The sequence below is a fragment of the Aulostomus chinensis genome, chromosome 4, assembly GCF_037954235.1.
Source record: "Aulostomus chinensis isolate RoL2024-O1b breed Wild chromosome 4, RoL_Achi_v1.0, whole genome shotgun sequence".
Classification (NCBI taxonomy): Eukaryota; Metazoa; Chordata; class Actinopteri; order Syngnathiformes; family Aulostomidae; genus Aulostomus; species Aulostomus chinensis.
The window spans coordinates 13523251-13541947 of record NC_141323.1 but is presented as its reverse complement, the minus strand read 5'-3'; the positions used below and the strand labels follow the sequence as shown (position 1 = coordinate 13541947).

The 18697-nt window shown below is 42.9% G+C and overlaps 2 protein-coding genes and 1 long non-coding RNA gene across 3 annotated transcripts in view; 1 reads left to right on the top strand and 2 right to left on the bottom strand.

Annotated features, from left to right (window-relative positions):
- Positions 1 to 821: 821 nt before the first annotated feature.
- Positions 822 to 10508, bottom strand: orc5 (origin recognition complex, subunit 5). Its single transcript, XM_086201904.1, has 14 exons — positions 8290 to 10508; positions 7357 to 7449; positions 6357 to 6542; positions 5956 to 6030; positions 5200 to 5311; positions 4800 to 4930; positions 4656 to 4704; positions 4192 to 4282; positions 4039 to 4091; positions 3635 to 3747; positions 3265 to 3312; positions 3060 to 3170; positions 1149 to 1261; positions 822 to 1043 (listed from the first exon to the last, which is right to left on the bottom strand). The coding sequence occupies exons 1-14, from the start codon at positions 8401 to 8403 to the stop codon at positions 998 to 1000; spliced, it is 1335 nt and encodes a 444-aa protein (XP_086058030.1). The 5' UTR covers positions 8404 to 10508; the 3' UTR covers positions 822 to 997.
- lhfpl3 (LHFPL tetraspan subfamily member 3) overlaps positions 9248 to 18697 on the top strand; it is a 38863-nt gene continuing 29413 nt past the window's right edge. Inside the window, exons 1-2 of the mRNA XM_086201905.1 lie at positions 9248 to 9460; positions 9805 to 10245. Of these exons, the coding sequence (XP_086058031.1) occupies positions 9424 to 9460; positions 9805 to 10245 (478 nt within the window). The 5' untranslated portion in view covers positions 9248 to 9423. The remainder of the gene's footprint in view (positions 9461 to 9804; positions 10246 to 18697) is intronic.
- LOC147262741 (uncharacterized) overlaps positions 11968 to 18697 on the bottom strand; it is a 36849-nt gene continuing 30119 nt past the window's right edge. Inside the window, exon 4 of the long non-coding RNA XR_015112474.1 lies at positions 11968 to 12627. This is a non-coding gene — a long non-coding RNA (uncharacterized LOC147262741). The remainder of the gene's footprint in view (positions 12628 to 18697) is intronic.

The window sequence follows — 18697 nt, the reverse complement described above, 5'->3', positions numbered from 1 at the left end:
GTTTACGGCGAGGAACCAACGTGGTTAAATACGGGATTCATGTTTAGGAAATGCAGGAATTTCCTTTTTGTCTCTTGGATCAAATTATTTGTTTTTTTAAACCAATTTAAACACAGCGGCTCATTTTTGATGAAAAACAACAAGTTTTTATCCCAAAACACAGATTACATATTTGTATTACTCAACATTGATTTTTTTTTTTTACCTTGATGCAGCATAGCAATACAAAGTACTTCTCCTGTTATATTCGTAATGTTTGTGGTTTCATTTCCACACGTGCTGATCTCCAAGAAGCCTGACGTGCCCTTTTCTTTTCAGAGCTGCACGCTTTCTGCTCAAATTAAAGTTCAAACTGAATTCAATAATCTCGCCGACACAGCCCGTAACCCAGACGATGCTTCAAAGAGAAAAGGCTTTTTCTATTTTACTCTTGAAAGAAGATTAGTAAACTGGATCCAAATTACATGCAGACTTAGTTTGTTTGTTTTTTGGGTTGTTTTTTTTTTAAATGACTTTGCTTGTGAATTTCCTCTATTAGTAACAGGACGCTACGCTCACTCACACGGCGAAGTGGAAAAAAAAAACCCCAAAAAACATTTCTACCTTTGAGCAAGGACAATGATTCATGTGCACCATGTCAAGGTCTCTCTGTGTCAGCGGGAAGTGAATTTAAATAATCTTCCCCCGCATCATTTCAAGCGACTGTTTTTGCAGAATGACTTTGAAAATAGAAAAGACACTGGCAGCAGCAAATATCTGACAGTTCCTTTATATAAAATGAGAGAAATGGAAGAAGTGAAGTTGCCAATATGGCATTTATTCTATACAAATGCAGATTTCAGTTCATTCAACAACCACATGGGGGCAGCAAAATACCCCCCCCCCCCCCACACACACACACACACACAAAATAATCAACAATGGTTGAACTCATTGTGTCTCTATAAGTGCGTTCATGTAGAGAGAAATGTGGGCGTGTCCTTCCTGCCCGGTGGATTCACAGGAAGTCATACAAATACTTGACAATGTCAAAGTTCACCGTCCTGCAAGACAAATCACACCATCACAATTAGAACGAATTCCATCCCTGAATAATCGTGTCCGTTGTGTGTATTAAAGAGCACACACACACACACACACACACACACCTGGAGATAGCGCAGATGAAGTCCATGGAAACGGCACATTTGTACTTGGGGGCATCGAGCTGGTCATCGTGACTGACCTGAGTCAGAAGCTGGAGGGTCACCAGGGAGGAGATCTGAACGAGGGGTGGGGGCGGGGGAGACAGAACCAAAATGACTCTCTGTTCCGCTTCTTTAAACACAGCTTTGATGCCGAGGCACTAAACGATGAGAGCCGGTGGCGGCGGCAGGAGCAGCAGCAGCGGCAGCAGATATGACTCCAGCCTCGCTCCCTTCAGCCATTTCATGCCCGGCGCCACAAATAAATAAACATAACTCATGACCATATGGGTAAAAGACTCATCTGAGACAACGTGGTCATTAGGTTTGATTGATTATTAAACGCTGTGCAATTTGCACCTAGAAACGAGCATCCTAAGACTGAAAAATGATCACCTAAAACCCCGCGATTATGACTATAATGTACATTCTTTTTCATTTGCTAATCTGGCAGGGAGGGGAAATTGATTTGTTTAAAATATTCGTTTGGAGCCATTTTCCACACCCGCGAGGCTTCCTACAGCTCACTTTGGGAGTCAATATAATGGAGAAAGATAGCAAGGCTGCAGAACTAAACAGAGGGGAAATTAAACGGCTTCGTTTAACTCGGCACGGCAGCCACCAAAGTGCTGCTGTTACAGGCGCGGGGAAAAAAAAGGTGGCTACAGTTTGAGGTTTTGGTGGCAAACACGTACGTCTTCGCCAGTCCTGTTTCACTGATCAAGAGCATCGCTGTCACTGTTGTTCTGAGCGGGATGACCTGCACACATCGACTGTCCTCAAGCACAAATGTAACAAAGATGAGTGTCTTGAATCCAGACTTCTGAATGGAGCCTGTAAGTATGTGCGGAGCCCTGGAGACGCCAGGGAGAGAAAATGTATCATTTGCAGAGACGAGAGATGAATTCAGTTTAAATTAATTTGCAGCCACATACAGAAAATTCTTCAATAATTTGGCTTTCATGAGGCGACGAGACAGAAGATAGAACTTGTCTCCCCACAATTTTTCATTTTGTGGGTGCAGCAGACGACGCTTCACCTTAGTTATCTTTTGCAGCCAGGATGTGATTTGTTCCTTCAATTTGATTTATTTGTGGCCACAAGATAACAACTTTTACGTGAAATTTTGCATCACCAACGCGGGGGGAATTCTCCTGGAGGATCAACAGTGGGGCAGATGTCCTTCAGTAGCTGCTAAGATCGCCGCGTTCGCGGCAGAGGAGCGCACGTTCCGATCCGTCTTCTCTTACAATCCAGTCCAAATTCGTATTATTCTTTATTTTTCCGCTCCTCAACATCAACCTCTTTGCAGAGCGGACAACTCCTCCGAGACGGTTTTCACTTTGCGTTTCAGTTCATGATCTAACACAGTTGGTCAGTTGTTGCACCGCTTTGCCAACCTCGCTGATCATGACGGGCAAGTGTGGAGATCCAGTTTTGGCGGCAGCCGTCGTCTTGCCAATTTCGCGGTACGTGACGGGACCTCCAAGTCCGAGGAGGAGGAGAAGCCCCACAACCATGAAAAGTGTGGGTGTTTTTTGTTTTTGTTCTTTTTTTGACAACCTTGGTGGGTCAGAAAAATAAAGCCCAAACTAAGACTGCATGGTTAAAAAAAAAAAAAAGTATAAATTTCTTATATATAATTTGACTGATTTTACATTATGATTTGCGATATTACAAGGAATGTTCGTTCTTATGTCATGATTCATAGTTTGACAGGCAAACCCCCCCCCCCCAAAACCCTCAAGTGAAGATGTTGGGATTTTTTGGGGGGATATCAAGTCTGTAGAATATGATATAGAGGCAAACGCCTCCGCGGTGCCACAGTATTCTCATTGAAGTGGGACCTTGACCAACGATTGGCTCTGGACCAACCTGAGAGAAGATGCTGGCAGACGGGGCGACTCGGCTGTCCACCACGCTGTAGAAAATGGCAAGCAGTCGGTCCAGAGGGAACGGTTTAGGCCCCAGCAGGTGGTTGCTTGTCTGATAAGATATCAAAATTGTGCTCAATTATATCTGAAACCAATGGGGGGGGGGGGGGGGGGTAGGAGTAGGTGTGTTATGTTGGAATATTCACCTTTTCATTTTTCTTCAAGAAGTTTGCTTTTCTTATTTTACCGTGATGCTGCGTGGGAGGGAAGAGGAGGACAAATCGAGTCAGTGTAGCTCCCAATTGCACTTTACACTCCACACAATGTGACACCCTCTATCCTATCCTAGCCTCTGTTCAGATCAGGACCACACCCCCACCCCCCGCTTCCAGCGGAAGCAATATCTTAACAGGAGATTTCCTGGCGTAAAATCTTAGATGACAAAAATCCTCAGGCATCCTGCAGGCTTAAGGCTCTGGCCACGTTAGCGGCGATGCTGCCTGTCACCTGCCATCTCTCTCTCTCTCTCGGCTCGTCACCTCTGCGCTGGCCTAAATACAGGAAAAGCCTCCCTACCTTGAGGAAGAAGCGCTTGTCTGTGCGGGCGGGGTTGTAGGACGCCAGGTAGGCAGCGATCAGCAGGAACTTGGAGTAATACGGCAGTTCGACGTGAGTGTGAGCTGATAAGCCTGAAAGCAGGAGGGGAAAGACGCGTCAGCGTGAAACCGAAAGAAGAAAAAGAGGAAAAATGTACGTGAAAATCTTCTTTCTTCGACATTAAAGTACAACTCAGGAGGAGAGTTATGATGTAATGCAAAATATGTTTCTGTGGGGTGCGTGTGTGTGTGTGATGCAATCGCAGGTCATTTATTTCACAGGAAAATGCCAATATTTCAGCAAGAATTCACAGCGTCGCTACTCCAGAACATCTTTATTCTGCGATGGCGTTGCGTCATCAACATCCCTCAGTGTGTTGTTACCTCTCAAAGCTCCGGCTTCTGTCTCCGCTTGCTGCATCTTCTCCCACTGAAGGCTGAGGAGGGAGGCAGAAAAGGAAGGGGGGGGGGTATGTGATGAGTAGGAAGTGGAGCCAGCAGAGTGGAGGTCACATGGTTTGATGAAAGAACACACACCTGGACACCTCCCTGAGGTACACCGTTTGCATGGCTTTTTTCAAATGAGGCTCGATGTTTCTCCACAGCTTGTGCGTGTCGCTCTCTTTCACTAAAGATAAAAGCAAATCAACATATCTATATATAAAAAACAATGACGGTTGATTTGTCACTGCTAAAGGCCCGGGCCTGCTTCTGGACCTGCTCCAGGGCCCGTTCAGAGCTCCAGTAAAATCCCTGATTTTCTAAAAGGAGTCAAAGAGCAGAAAATATGAAAATCTTCAGAGATGTGAGGCGTGATTGGAAACCTGACCGGCAACACACATAAGGCGCAACTTGATGAATAAATAAAGAACTGCAGTGCTTCTTTTTATAGCAGGAAATCTGTTTGTGTGACACCAAAGAAAAAAGTCAAATGTGGTGTTTTTTTCCCCCCTAATATTGACCAGCTGTCACAGGAATGATTTCACTCCTTGAAGAATTACCTTTTCCTTCTGCCAAAGGCTCACAGAACTTGGAAAAATTAAGTGCAGCCTGGTTAAAAAGAGGAAAAAGAGAAATCAATGACACAAGAAAGAAAGGAAATCAATAGTGTGAAAAATGTTGGCTGACTTATGAGCGTTTCTGACCAGGTGGCGCAGCTCTCGGAGGTCCCTACAGACGGAGTAGAAGACCCCCAGCAGGATGTTGATGTAGGAGGAGTAGAACTCGGCTGAGTACGATGGATGTCGGTCCAGGGCCAAGATCTGCTGCAGCTCTCCTACCGATACATGCAGAAATATAATTCAGATATCATCAAATATCAGTAAGACTCCGATTTCCAATGAATCACCCCCCACCACCCCCGCCCTGTCTGAGTGCAGATTTATACAGTGGTGATCATGTCATATTGTCACCTAACGTGTTAGAACAAAATCACAGGTACAAAACTAACATCCCGCTGCCCAGTGAGTGTCATTATCACGCAGCGTGTCGGGGAGCTACTCGTGACACCGGCTGACGAAGCGCCGTGTTAGCCGACAACCGTACCTTTGCTGTAGTCGGGGAAGTGGAGGAGAAGAGGCTCGAAACAGCCGGTGTTGGGTCTGAACGTGTCCCAGGCGATCTCACTGAGCAGCAAGACCGTGACGTTGTCCTCAACCTGAGAGGGTCAGATGGGAAAAGGCAGCAAGCTAGTCGACCCGTCAGCTTCTCCCTTCCTCCTGTGATCAGGATCTATTTCACAACATTTACTCCGCAATAAATGCAACTAATCATAGCTTGGTTTGTCATACTGCTGAATGGAAAAAAATAGATATCAATCAATAAAGTTGTAAATAATCTGGCCTCGTTACAGACCTTTGTCACGTGTTTAATAGCTGCATCAATATGTCTTTTGGCCGATGAAGCAATATCGGAATTTTCTCTCAAACATCAGCAGTGCCCCCAAAAGTTAACCCCTAAATAAAATTAGATTCATTATTCTAACGTTTAACAGAATCCCTCCATCATATCTTGAAATTCCTAATAATCACCTCAACATTCTGCAGTGACAAAACAGCGGAAAAAGAAATTCCTCTTAATACGCTCAGTCTGCCAGAAGTTGGATCTATTTTACATAAATAACAAACACATACATATTTTATACTCTGTGTTTGTAATTAAACGCCATGAGTTGAAAGAGCTCAGCATATTAAGTACATGTCGCCCCTTTAAAAAAAAAAAAAAAAAAAAAAAAGCTCTTCCACCCCTTTGTCATCGTCCGCGCGGCACAAAAAAACGAGGAGGCGGCTCACGCGTTCTCACCAGCTCCTGAAGACGCAGGAGAGCAGGGAGGAGGTTGGCGTCTGCGTCTCTCAGAAGCTCGGCTTTTTCCAATATCTGAAAATAAAAAAAGCGAGAGTGACATCCTCGTTAGGAAATCTGAGGCTGGGAGTTCTGCTTTACAACAGCACGTCTGTGCATGAGCTCATTTCAAAAAGTCACAATTTATCCGAGCCAACCACCGACTTCCTTCCTGATGAATATTAGACTGGTGTCCACCAGGCCAATGCATCTGGAGCTTTTGTTCCTCCATTTGCATGTTATTACTATTAATCAGCCAAACACTTACGTGACACTTCCAAGGACAAAATCACTTGACGTGCAATGGATTACGGTATTTTGGTGTGAATCTGTTTGGGCGTGAAAAAGTGCACAGCACTCACAACGTATCGCGTCTCCTTGGCAGAAGACTGGGAGCGCTGCTGTCTGTAGACGCGTACGAAGTCGGACAGGGAAGGACTGCGGGGGAGCAGAGCGGCAGCGTCGCAGCCAAAGAACGACAGCAGCACTCGCTCGAACAGCGATGCCACGGAAACACACTCGACACAGCTGACGGTGGCATGAGGCAGCTGCAGGGAGGGAGGGAATGAGTTAATACACACGCTTCTCACATTGTGTTGACACTGCCATCAGCTCCTGGACGCGGTTATAACGGCAGATTAACGACTGAGAATATTAATTTGTTTTGTCACCGCTCTCCTCTGCCGCCGTCTTACTGCCAGAAAGCAGAAATGACCCAAATGAAGGTGCTGCACATGGATATTAAACCAGGAAGAGGAATCAAATTATTTCATACCAAGTTTGCAGGAGAAAAGACAGGTGGATTATTACTAATTCAAGGATGAAGTTGTATTTGTTTCTACTCTCAGTGAACATTTGGAATTTCCGAGGATTAACAGCTGCTTCAAGTGTTTTAGTACAAGGATGGAAACAAAAACATGTTTCTGGAGGAGAACCAGCTCCATATTTTCTGGTCAGCAAACTTATCAGTGCTTCCAGGTACTGGTATTGATCCGATGAGCCTCCTGCATCTTTATCCAGTACTGGAGCCTTTTCCAATATTGGTAAAAGAAACACTCCGGTTATCATACCATCAAATGATGATTGATGAAAAAAATGAAAGCAAATGCAAAGAAAATTGACCAATAATCAATAAGGAAATAAACAAATAACCGGAGTGAATAATTCTAATGGTACCAATTATATCTTATCAATTCCCATCTGTAACCGTGCAAGAGCGCAGGGCCAGCGGTTGCTAAAACGTGAATATGAGCAACCACTGGTCTTAAACTTGTAATACCGAGCAGGAGGTAATTTCAAAGACCAGAAAGTGGAGCTAGAGGAAAACTAGAAGTTCCGGACGTAGTCGTGTTTCCCTCATACCTGTAATTCCTTCAACAAAACGTTGATCACATGACTCTTCCCTGAGGCTCGATGACCGTAGACGAAGATGGAAGGGTAGCTGTACTGATGCGGCTGCAGGGGTAAACAACAAATTCAACATTCTGTTGCTGGTTTTATTTTTTTTACTTATTAAAAATGTATAAAAATGTCCATAGTAATGATTTTGTATTTGCCCAATATAAGGTGAACTAATTAATAATGAATGAAAGAATCATTTAAAAAGTAAGTCATTACAAACTCACCAAAACCAAGGACCTGCTGTTGACATTTTATGATCGATCAATTCACCAATTATTTTCACAATTAATCACCAACTCAATTGCACAATAAAATGTAAAGAGAATATGAAAAATGATCCCAAAGTGACATGTTCAATTTCATTCTTTTATCCATCAGAAACCCAACTGCTTTTAATATCCTGTCATGAGAGACAGAAAAAGGGCAAATCATTGTATTTAACACTCTACAACCATCAAAATTTATGTTTTTGTTGCAACAACTTAGCATCTTCGCTGCGATGAATGTATTTTTGATGGACTGATAATCAAATCTAGCTCTATATATGTTTGTATTTCAGACTAAGAACAAAATCAACAGTGTGAAGGCATCACACTTGACGACAAGATGTGTCATGTTTCATGATTTGTTAGTACCAACTAGAAACTGAAGAAAAGAATCCATAGATTGGCATAATGTTGTTTTTAATCTTTCATCATAGTTAGCATTCCTATGACACTTGCTATAATGTGCAGGAACTTTTCATAACTGTTTTCTGGTTGTGTAAACAAGAGTAGCACAAATATGAAGTGTCACATCCTAATTCAAGCTCTTGGAAAATTACAAGGAGGCCCAAGAAGACGCAGGTATCCCTGCTTTGACCTCATCTGGGGCTGCCGGAAAGCGAGTCCATACCTGCCCCATCAGCGACAGCAGCATTCCCGCTTGGACCTCTCTGCATGGCAGCTGCTCTGCGACCCTCTGCAGTCTCTCCTTCTCATATCCTGGATGTTGCAGTAGCGACGCCATCCCACTCGTCAGACGGCCGACCACACCGCAGTGTGTTATACCGGGTCATGCAGCTAAGTGGATGTTAGCTTAGCTGCCTACCGCAGCAGCCAACCACCAATGCCCCGCATCCAGTCAGAATCCGAGGAAAGGATGATTTATTACCGACAAACTAGTTGCTTTGTAAGCGATAAAGTGGTTTGAAAACATCAGTAACTGCAACTGAAATGTAAAAATAAACTTAAAATACAGAAAATTCTCATATATTTGTAAACTCGACCGGTTGAGAGTTTCCAGCGCCTTCGGATTACGTCACCAGCCCGCCTTTCGTACTAACCAATCACAAAGCACATATAGAATCATGGGTAATGGAGTTCTTAAACCAAAATCATTCATTTCACTTCATTATGATGTAATTTTATGAATATTTTAATGTAGCGCATTAGGTTTTGACTGAATGTTGTTCTGTATCATGATGAACGCAGCCAAAACATTAAACAATTCGGAAAAACGGTCAAAAATGAACGTGGTGTGTATTTTATGACATATTTGACACAGCAAAATATTAGCCATATATATATATATATATAACTCCAACTAGGACTAATGATAAAAATAACATAGGTCAGTTAGGATGCAATAATGAATGAGATTAATAGAGTTCTGTGGCTAATGTTCAATAAAATTATATATTTTCTCAACTGAAATATTTGCTTTTACTATCCAGGACGTTTTTCAATTTTTAAATTATATTATTATTATTATTATTATTATTATTGTTATTATTATTATTATTATTATGTCCCTTGCAGATGCAGTAGCTGCCGTCTGTGTGTGAAATCATAGTGTCTGTTTAAGAATTCGCGCGTGTACCGGAGTACTACGTCAGACTGGGATTAAGGGATGTGGGTTAGCCCTGTAATATCCGAGGCTATCCTCCCAACTCTAATTCAATAGGCTCTCAGCTGCGGTTGTTGGTCTGTCGGCGTCGAGCAGAGATTCGCGGAGCTTCAGTCAGAGACTCTCCCGGATACGCGGTTGATGGGAATAACAGCCGCTGGGATTTTTCGACTCTCAGGTAGCGACATTTTTAAGAAAGAAATCAAAAAAACATAAATCAAACCCAACGTAACGAGCGATAAAGGGGGATATTTAGGGTTAAATGTGCGGGTTTGAATGGACGATCCTGGCGCTCTCTTCCTTTTCCTCGTGTCTTTTTTTTTTTTGTTTTTGCGGAGTGATGAATGAAAATCATCAGGAGAGAAACCCAACCCCGCCGTTGATGCTGTGATTGCCTGGATAAAACAACAACAACAACAACAACAACAACAAAAATAATACTGACATTAGAAGTTCGACTGCCTTTTACAAATGAGATGATGTTAGTTTGGCAGATTTCCTGAGCAGACTCTCCTCACACAGACCGGAGGATGGTCCCCGGGGCCCCCAGTACCACCACCATGCTCCCTGCCTCCGAGGCTGCCAAAATCTACCAGACCAACTACGTGCGCAACTCCCGCGCCATCGGCGTCCTCTGGGCCATCTTCACCATCCTCTTCGCCATCGTCAACGTGGTGTGTTTCATCCAGCCCTACTGGATCGGAGACGGTATGGACACCCCGCAGGCGGGCTACTTCGGGCTCTTCCACTACTGCATCGGTAACGGGTTGTCCCGGGACTTGACCTGCCAGGGCAGCTTCACCGAGTTCAGCACCATTCCCTCCGGTGCGTTCAAGGCCGCCTCCGTTTTCATCGGCATGTCCATGGTTCTGGTCCTCACCTGCATCGGCTGCTTCGCGCTCTTCTTCTTCTGCAGCACCGGTACCGTGTACAAGATCTGCGGCTGGATGCAGCTGGCTGCAGGTAGGAGAGCTGCGTGGGCTGCGGGTGGAAGACCATAATTGTCATAATTGATCATCAGATCACATTTTCTTAAGGGTTTTATCCAGTGTTCCCACTTTTAGAGCCTTTCTGAGGTTACAAATGCATCAATACGACATTATGTAACTGTCGGTAGTGTAGGTGGGATGACAGCAGCTTTTGGGGAAAGTGAGACGTCAAGTCAATAGTCAAGTCTGCTCCATAACAAAGAAATACGCCTCCATATATATGTGTATTCATATCATGTATTTATATTTCTTTATAGTTGTGGACAGCTATCAACTATCACCTGGACACAAAACCACAAAGCAGAATTTCCTCTTTACATAAACAAACTTTCAGGAACGATTGTATTTCCCCCAGAAACTCATATCTTCATTTCATCACTTCAGCCATCGCCCTCCTCCACCCCTATCGTGCTATTTCATCAGTTTAAAAGATGAATCCGCTCTCTGCCGGACAAGTCAAACAAATAACTGTGCGTTGTGGTGGTTTACACTTTCCTTGCCTGGAGACCAGGAGAATAAATTCCAACGATGCACATTTTCCTGTTTTATCAAGATAACACAACTCCTGCAAACCTCCTGAACATGACCTGAAAAGGAAGAAAAGGAGGAGTTATTGCAAAGAAGCAGAAGTGTAGTTTCTGTCCTTGAATATTTTGTAGTCAAATGTTCAACCCCCTCCATGAAGCAGATAATTTTCCTGCGTGAGCGAAGCCTTCTATCCAGAATCTTCAGATAACTGATGCTTTTTCTCTGCTAATTTGTTTGATACACGAAGATGCGGACCGTAAATTACAACACGTTAAAAGATTCTTCTGAATCTTTACCTGCATTAATATAACTAGGGTTGAGCATAATATTCTCGAAGAAATGACTAAGCATTAGGAAATATTATACTTTTAGAGGGCAAAGTTGGAAGTACTTTCTTTCTAGAATGGCCGGACGCAATGATTTTGCGCAGCACCTCGTAAAAACAAAGTGGTTTTGTTTGTTTTTTTTGACAACAGGAAGAGCTGCTGCCACTTAGCATGGCTGACTTTGTAAGGGGGATTGAGCAGTTCTGGATAAAATCGAGATCTTCATCTGTTCGATGTTTTACGGAGGTATGCGAACCCTTCCCATTCTCTGCAATTCATTGTGCTAAGCTAACTAGCCGTCAGCAGGAGAGGAGTGGATCTATCTTGTTGCCAGGCTCTGTGTATGGAGGGTGGTAAATGAGCGTATTTCCCAGGGCCTTTGTAACATCCTGTGGGAAAAAAAAGAAAAAAAAGTAATTGTTACGAGGCTCAACGATAACCAGCTCTGATTTTAATGTATGTAGTATCACACCAAATTACACCCACGCAGAGACACGCATGACAAATTAGGACTGATGAGGAATATTGTGAGCCTAATCGCTGCATCTGAATTCAGAGATAGGTCTAATATCTGTGTGTGTGTGTGTGTGTGTGTAAATAAACTTCCTTCATCGCACACTCTATGCTGCTACAAAACACTGGTTGTTCTCATAAGGGAATTAAATGTCATTACCAGTGATGATCGCATTCATAGAGAGAGAGAGAGAGAGAGAGAGAGAGAGAGAATGTGTTTTTGGGTTGTTGTTTTTTTGCCTACAGAAACACAGCTCAGCTCCATATCCACCATGATTCAACATGAACACATGCCCCCCCCCCCACCAGAAATACAAAATAAGAGCAGATCAGGTATCTGTACTTTATTTTAGCATGGGTATGTATGTATGTACTCCTACTGCATTTTAACACGAATATCGCCTTTCAAAACAAAGCTTTAGTTTTAGTTGAATTTGTGCCGAAGTATTGATTCTTTTTATTCTGCAATCCGTAACGTCTGATGTCATAGTTGTCGTTTGGTTAAAGGTTGTGTGTTCATCGCTCCGTCACAGCGGTGGGCTGAAGGCAGTGTTGTTTTTGTCCCTTCTTGTGATAATTCTCAATATCGTCCTTCATCTGATATTCACTTTAAATGTCTCTGTTGAGGTACGCGGGCGTAACGCAGCCATAACATCACCCTCTCCTGGAGGCACTAAACACAAAGGTGGTATTTCTGTTGGTTTCTTACATCAGAAGAGTAGAACAGGAAGTCAGATCCATCTGTGAATGTCACGTCCGTTAGTCATCTACCTCCCTACTCACTTGTTTCATGCTTAATTACACCTGAAGTGTGTTGAGGGGAATCTTGTAGGAAGGAATGTCAGGTGAAAGAGTAAATCAGGTTTAATAATTCTCACAGTTGAGGACAGTTCGGCGGCTCCTCCTATCTCCTGTTGATCATCACAGCAATTCGTCTGGTATCACCCCTCCTCCTCCTCGGTGTCATTCCCTGCCACTTCGAGGCCACTCTGAAATTGTCCATCAGGATTTTCTCAGCAACTTAAACAGCCAATATCAAGACATTTTCTCTCTTTTTAAGTTCTTTGAGATCCCAGTGTGATTGTAGAAAAATCCTCCCGTGGCTCCACGCTGTCAGATGTCATTTCAGGTGGTCTGAGGCGGTGACCGAACGTGGCGTCCGGTTTAGATACAAGACCCGGGTGGAAAGGGTAAAGATGAGGTCTGTGATTTTATCTTTGCCTCTGTGCGGACGTGAAAAACCAGTCTTTTTTTTCTGCACGAATTTGAGTTTGTGTCGTATTTTTCTGGTGTGACATCGCCGGCGTCTTACAGATGCTTGTCCTAAATTTGCCAGGTAAGAACACAGGTGAAGTGCTTCTGAGGAGGAGCGCTGCATCGACGCTGTAGATGGAACCGCTACTTCAGTAGAGCCTCTGCACCCTCACACTGTTGGCAAACAGTTGACGCGTGAGGATGCCGAGCCAAACCAAACAGAGGTGGAAGTTGTTCTGACGGATGGGAGAGTAAAAAAAATACACAACGGGACCAGCAGTGCTTGATGGACTGCTGGACTCCGTATTGTTGCCTGACTCTTCAGTGTTAAGCAGAAAGTCACAAGGTTTTACATTTTTTTGGGGGGGGGGGGGCATTTTGAAGGTTCAAAGAATGAATCAGATTACTTTCCAGACTCATGAATCAGATGTAAGCCTTGTCCCAGTTTTCTTTGTCAGCTGTCCAAAAGCTAGCTTGAGCTAATCTTTGCCTTCACCAATAATCAGGTTTTCCTGCTGTAGCCAAACTGTAAAAAGACTCAAGCATGTTGCCTTGGGTAGAGTTTCTTTTTCTTCTTTTTTCTTTCTACATAACGTACATTTAGCTTGAAGCTAATGGAGACTGAACAACAGCAAAACTGTGCGTCAGCAAACTCTCAAAAGTGAAAATCAATGTTCACTAAAATGGTCCTGCATGGTAATGAGAAGTGCACCTGTAATGTTAAACATTTCATTATGTGAGATATTTGACTCTGTTTGGGGTTTTTTGTGTTGTTGTTGGGTTTTTTTTGCATTGTTTTACACAGAATTGTGTGAAGATTCTCAATACTGGGGAAAAAAAATCCAAGCCACGATATCAAATTGAGAAGATCTTCAATGTATATTGCTATAATCCGTTATAATCCAGCTGTATACTCAGTAATCCACAAACCGGTTGGTTTGAGCTCAAAACAAACTAAATAAAACACTTAAGTCTGGTTTAACAGGAAGTTGTTTAGTTAGCCATTAATCATGCTAAGCTAAGAAGCATTCAGCCAGTCTCTGTGGGTCTCAGCTCCCTTATGCACACACTCAGGAGAGAATTTATCTTCTTCTCTGGTTCTGGAGAGGATGACAAGTCTCCCCTCATCCCGACAAAAAAAAGTTGGTGTGTTCCTTAAACTCACTGCTCTGTGTGTTTTAGTTGTCTGTGCTGCAACGGTTGAAATAAATGAGTCGTTATCAGGCTTCTGCAGAACCGTATAAATCCATAGAATCCGAGGAACTCAAAGTGCTGTTGAAGCATTTCCAAACTCACGGTCCATTTCCTGGTTGTCTGACTCGCAGCTCCCTGCGTGTGCAGTACCTCTGCCTCCAAAGTGGTTCTCTAGAGAGGGGAGCTGGCATCCAGAGCCAGCGGTGAAACGTCCATTTGTGAGCAAAAAATTTGCTTTCCAATAACTGAAACTCTGACCGGAGGTGGCCTTTCTGCTCACACGTGCACAGGTCCAGTTCTGTGCTATTGTGAGGCTCGTGAGCGTAACAGATCTAGCTGCCACAAACCCTCCGCTTGGTTCGTGTTTGACGCATGATAGCACCATTTGATATGGTGTCTGACTGACTGATGTTATTGTATCAGTGCTCGGTGTGTTGTGTGGCATTCAGTTTTACACCTTCAGAAAGATGTCAAGTGGAACTGGGACATGCTGCTTATCACTGTCACATTGTGTCTTGGAAAGAAGGGAAAAGATATGCAGATACACTATCACACTGCTGAGGAGGGGGAGGACGGGGGAGGAGGAGGAGGGGGAGGAGGCAAGATAATGAGAATGGATCCTGGGAATGTCTGAAAGCTGAAGTCTTTATATTGAATTACAGCTTGTGTTAGACCACAGAACTCCTCTTTGTCTGCTCATGTTCCATCCTATTATTCCATTGTTATATGGAATTTAATAAAAAAAAAATCCTAATCATGGAAAAATGCAGCAAATTAACATTAATTAAGAGAAACAATGTATTAATCGAGCCCGTCCTTGCTCAGACTTGTACAAGAATTCATTAGATTTGGACTGGTTTCAAATAACTATTCTATTGTATTATATGTGCCAATTTATATTCGCCTTCAAAAATCTACAAAGTTCATATGACAGGTCATGTTTTGCCTGTGAAATATTTAAAAAAAGAAGGCACGTTTGAAACATAAAGAAAATGCAAAGTGGATTTCGTGGTTTTGTGATTGCAATCAAACTTTTCTTGCCTGTGGAAGGACACAAACTGTGCATGCTCAATATGCAGGGCAGGCGCACCAGGTTTACGCTATCCAAGAGGCCAACTTCCCATGAGCCCTCTGCTAACTTAAATGTGAATAAATTATGGAATTGTTAAAGTCCTCTACACTTAAAATTCTTGTGTCGAAAGCAGTCGTTTTGCAGTGGTTGTGTGGTGCCCAAATCAATTTCTCCGAGGATTATCACAGTGGGTTTATCATAACTAGCTATTCCCTGTTAGCAGAAGGTTAATTGGAGGTAGCTATTTTCTGTTAGCGGAGGGCGAATTGGAAGTATGTCCTGTTAGAAGAGGGTTAATTGGAAGTAGCTACTGCCCGTTAGCAGAGAGCCACATAGAAGTAGCTGCTTCCTGTTAGCAGAAGGTTAATTAGAACTAGCTATTTCCTGTTAGCAGTGGGTTGATTAGAACTAGCTACTCCTTGTTAGTAGAGGGCTATATAGAAGTTGCTGCTTCCCTTTAGCAGAGGGTTAATTGGAACTAGCTACTCCATTTTAGCAGGGGGCTATATAGAAGTTGCTGCTTCCCTTTAGAAGAGCGTTAATTGGAACTAGCTACTCCATGTTAGCAGGGGGCCACATAGAAGTAGCTGCTTCCCTTTAGCAGAGCGTTAATTGGAACTAGCTACTCCATGTTAGCAGGGGGCTATATAGAAGTAGCTGCTTCCCTTTAGCAGAGCGTTAATTGGAACTAGCTACTCCATGTTAGCAGGGGGCTATATAGAAGTAGCTGCTTCCCTTTAGCAGAGCGTTAATTGGAACTAGCTACTCCATGTTAGCAGGGGGCTATATAGAAGTAGCTGCTTCCCTTTAGCAGAGGGTTAATTGGAACTAGCTATTTCCTGTTAGCAGTGGGTTAATTGGAACTAGCGACTCCATGTTAGCAGGGGGCTATATAGAAGTAGCTGTTTCCTGTTACCAGAGGGCTAATTGAAAGTAGCTGTATAAAATGTTAATAAATACTTTATTGCTCAGCTTTACGAGACTTTTGAAATGTGATCAGACAGAATGGACCTAATTCTGATGATGGAATGAGTCATTTCACGGGGGCCGTGTGACACTCAGGATAATTTATCGACAGTTTTACAGCCGACACAGTGACGGCGGTGTAGGCTGCAGCAAGGGCCCATGAGGTGATGTTCCACAGCACAACTTTAAATAATAACAACATGTAACATGAGCGTCTGCGAGCATGAGCATCTGTTATTTTAAAACATTAATTTGAGCTCCGTGCACCTGTAAGACAGTTGAGCCGGTGCTGATTTAAAGCCGAAAGCTAATGACATCAGCCGGGTCTTATCCTCTCATACTTATAATGATGGACCGGAAGAGTCTGAGAGGCTTTACGGTGACGTAGCATGACCACACATGAGACTAAAGACTCTGCCCTTTACCTGAAGTAGAAAAAAAAAAAAAGTTGTTGAGAGGTGTATTTAGCTCAAGGTTTTTTTTTTTAAAAAGAAAGTCAGGGTTTTATTTTTGTGCTCGGCTGGTTCGGCCTGGCTGCCTGAGCTATGGGTGCTGCCTGCTAATGGGGAGTCGTTAAACTCGGGGAGGTCACAGTGAACGGACTGTGATTTTTACTGAAACAAACACTATGGGAACATAAATAAAGAAATTGTGAATCAGCCTAATTTAGATCAAGTCTAGTCAGCTGGAAATCCCCGAAAAGGAGGTTCTCAACCGCAGACTAATTCTGAGTCTGTGGATTAGCAAAGGGGATCACCTCCTCTGGTTAATGAGGATTTTAAAGGTGCAGTAACCCATTTGTGAATCCTAACAACTTCTCAAAGTTGAGAGTAGGAATTGATAGCCCATATCTGACGGAGATCTTTAAAGAAAAGTACACATTTAATAACAGGAGTGACAAGTTATGTAAGAAATAAGAGAAAAAAAAACATCATTCGCGGTTGCGTGGGAGCTTTTTCCTTGCTGTACAATACATGAGAAAAGTTTCGCCAAAGATCATCAAGGTAATCTTCAAAATTCAAGGTAGTCATTTTGTCACGATCAGTTCATGTGGCAAACTAACTCATTACGCCCGGGAAGGTTTTTAATTGCGTGCCCAACTAAAAATTTAGCATTTCATATTTATTCTTAATACAAATCTAGGAAATGTTTTGGTCCAAATCAAGCGGTTCGCCTCTCGTTTGCCGACACTTCAAGGTGAGGATTCGATCGACCAGTCGATATTACAGCCGATAGTGAAAAAGTCAAGTTAAACACGTTTTGGTTTTTTTTTCTACTTGTGTAACATGTCTCCGTGGCTAAAGGGAGCGCTAAAGTGTGAAAGTGACTGTTTTATGTACAAAAGCATAGAAGTCATTATGACAAACTCAAGCAAAACTGTAAAAAAGTGGTGCTGATTTGACTTGGTAGTATCTGTAGTTCTGGACCAACAATTAAAAAATTAAAAAAACAAAACAACAAAAATATATCTCTTTTAATTTGGAACTAATAAATCAAATTGTATGCATTTAAAAAAAAAAAAAAAAAAAAAAAAAAAAAAGCTCGATGGATCCAAAAACTCCAAATGCAGCGATCTACTTCGTGGAGAGGGCGACGGCGAGGTGTTCTACGGCTCGTGTGTCGCCGAGGTCGTCATATCAGGTTGTTACCTGCTCACAAATCTGCCGCATCCAGAGAAGAAATACGGCACGGGTGCTCATGAGTAAGTACAGAGTACATTTAGTAGTAGAAAATATATATAAATATATATTTTTTTAAAACGTGAGTTGTAATTGCGCCACTGATTATTTTTAAGCCACTTTCTCTCATTCTGAAGTGATGAGTTTAGCTAATTAAAAAAAAAACTAGCCGAGGCGTGACGGCCAGGTGTGACCGCAGCAGCAGCAGCAGCAGCGTCTGCAGCCTGTTTGAGTAAGAGTGGTGTGTCTGATTGGTGAATCCTAAGGTATTTACAGCCTTGAGTGAGAGTGACAGCTACGATTGCAGGCTAGTTAGGAAGTGGAATGAGCGGAGAGATGAGATTATGTGAGATGTGGTGAAAGCAAAGAAGGCCGTGCCGACTGGCAGCCAAAAAAAAAAAAGACATCTAAAGTCCCCGTTAGTAAAAAAAAAAGGCTCTTGGATGGTTAGTTAAGCTCCAACAAAATGGCTGCTGCTCTGTTCAGGTTCAATTGCAAAGGAGTGCATGGTAACAATGGCAGTGCTCACTGACCTGGGAACAGTTATATGCACGGAAGGAACATCAAAGCTGTGTTGCAACATCAGAGCGAAACAGATTGCAGAAGTGCAACAAGAAATAGAAGTGCTGTGTCTTTGCTCAAGAACAAGTAAAACAGTACTGAAACGCAGTCAAAGTAGGACAGTAAATACCACTCGAGGAGCACTTTTAAGTCACAATGACTTTGACCTTTGACGTCGTTTTACTTCATCCTTGAGTCGCAGTGGATGTTTGAGGCATATTTGGTCACGTTAACAAGAGGTAGCAGACGGACAAATCGCCTTACCTCCCTTTTTTTTTTTTTTTTTTTTTTAATGCATTATCTCCAACAAGGCCCTGAGGGAACTTCTTTAAA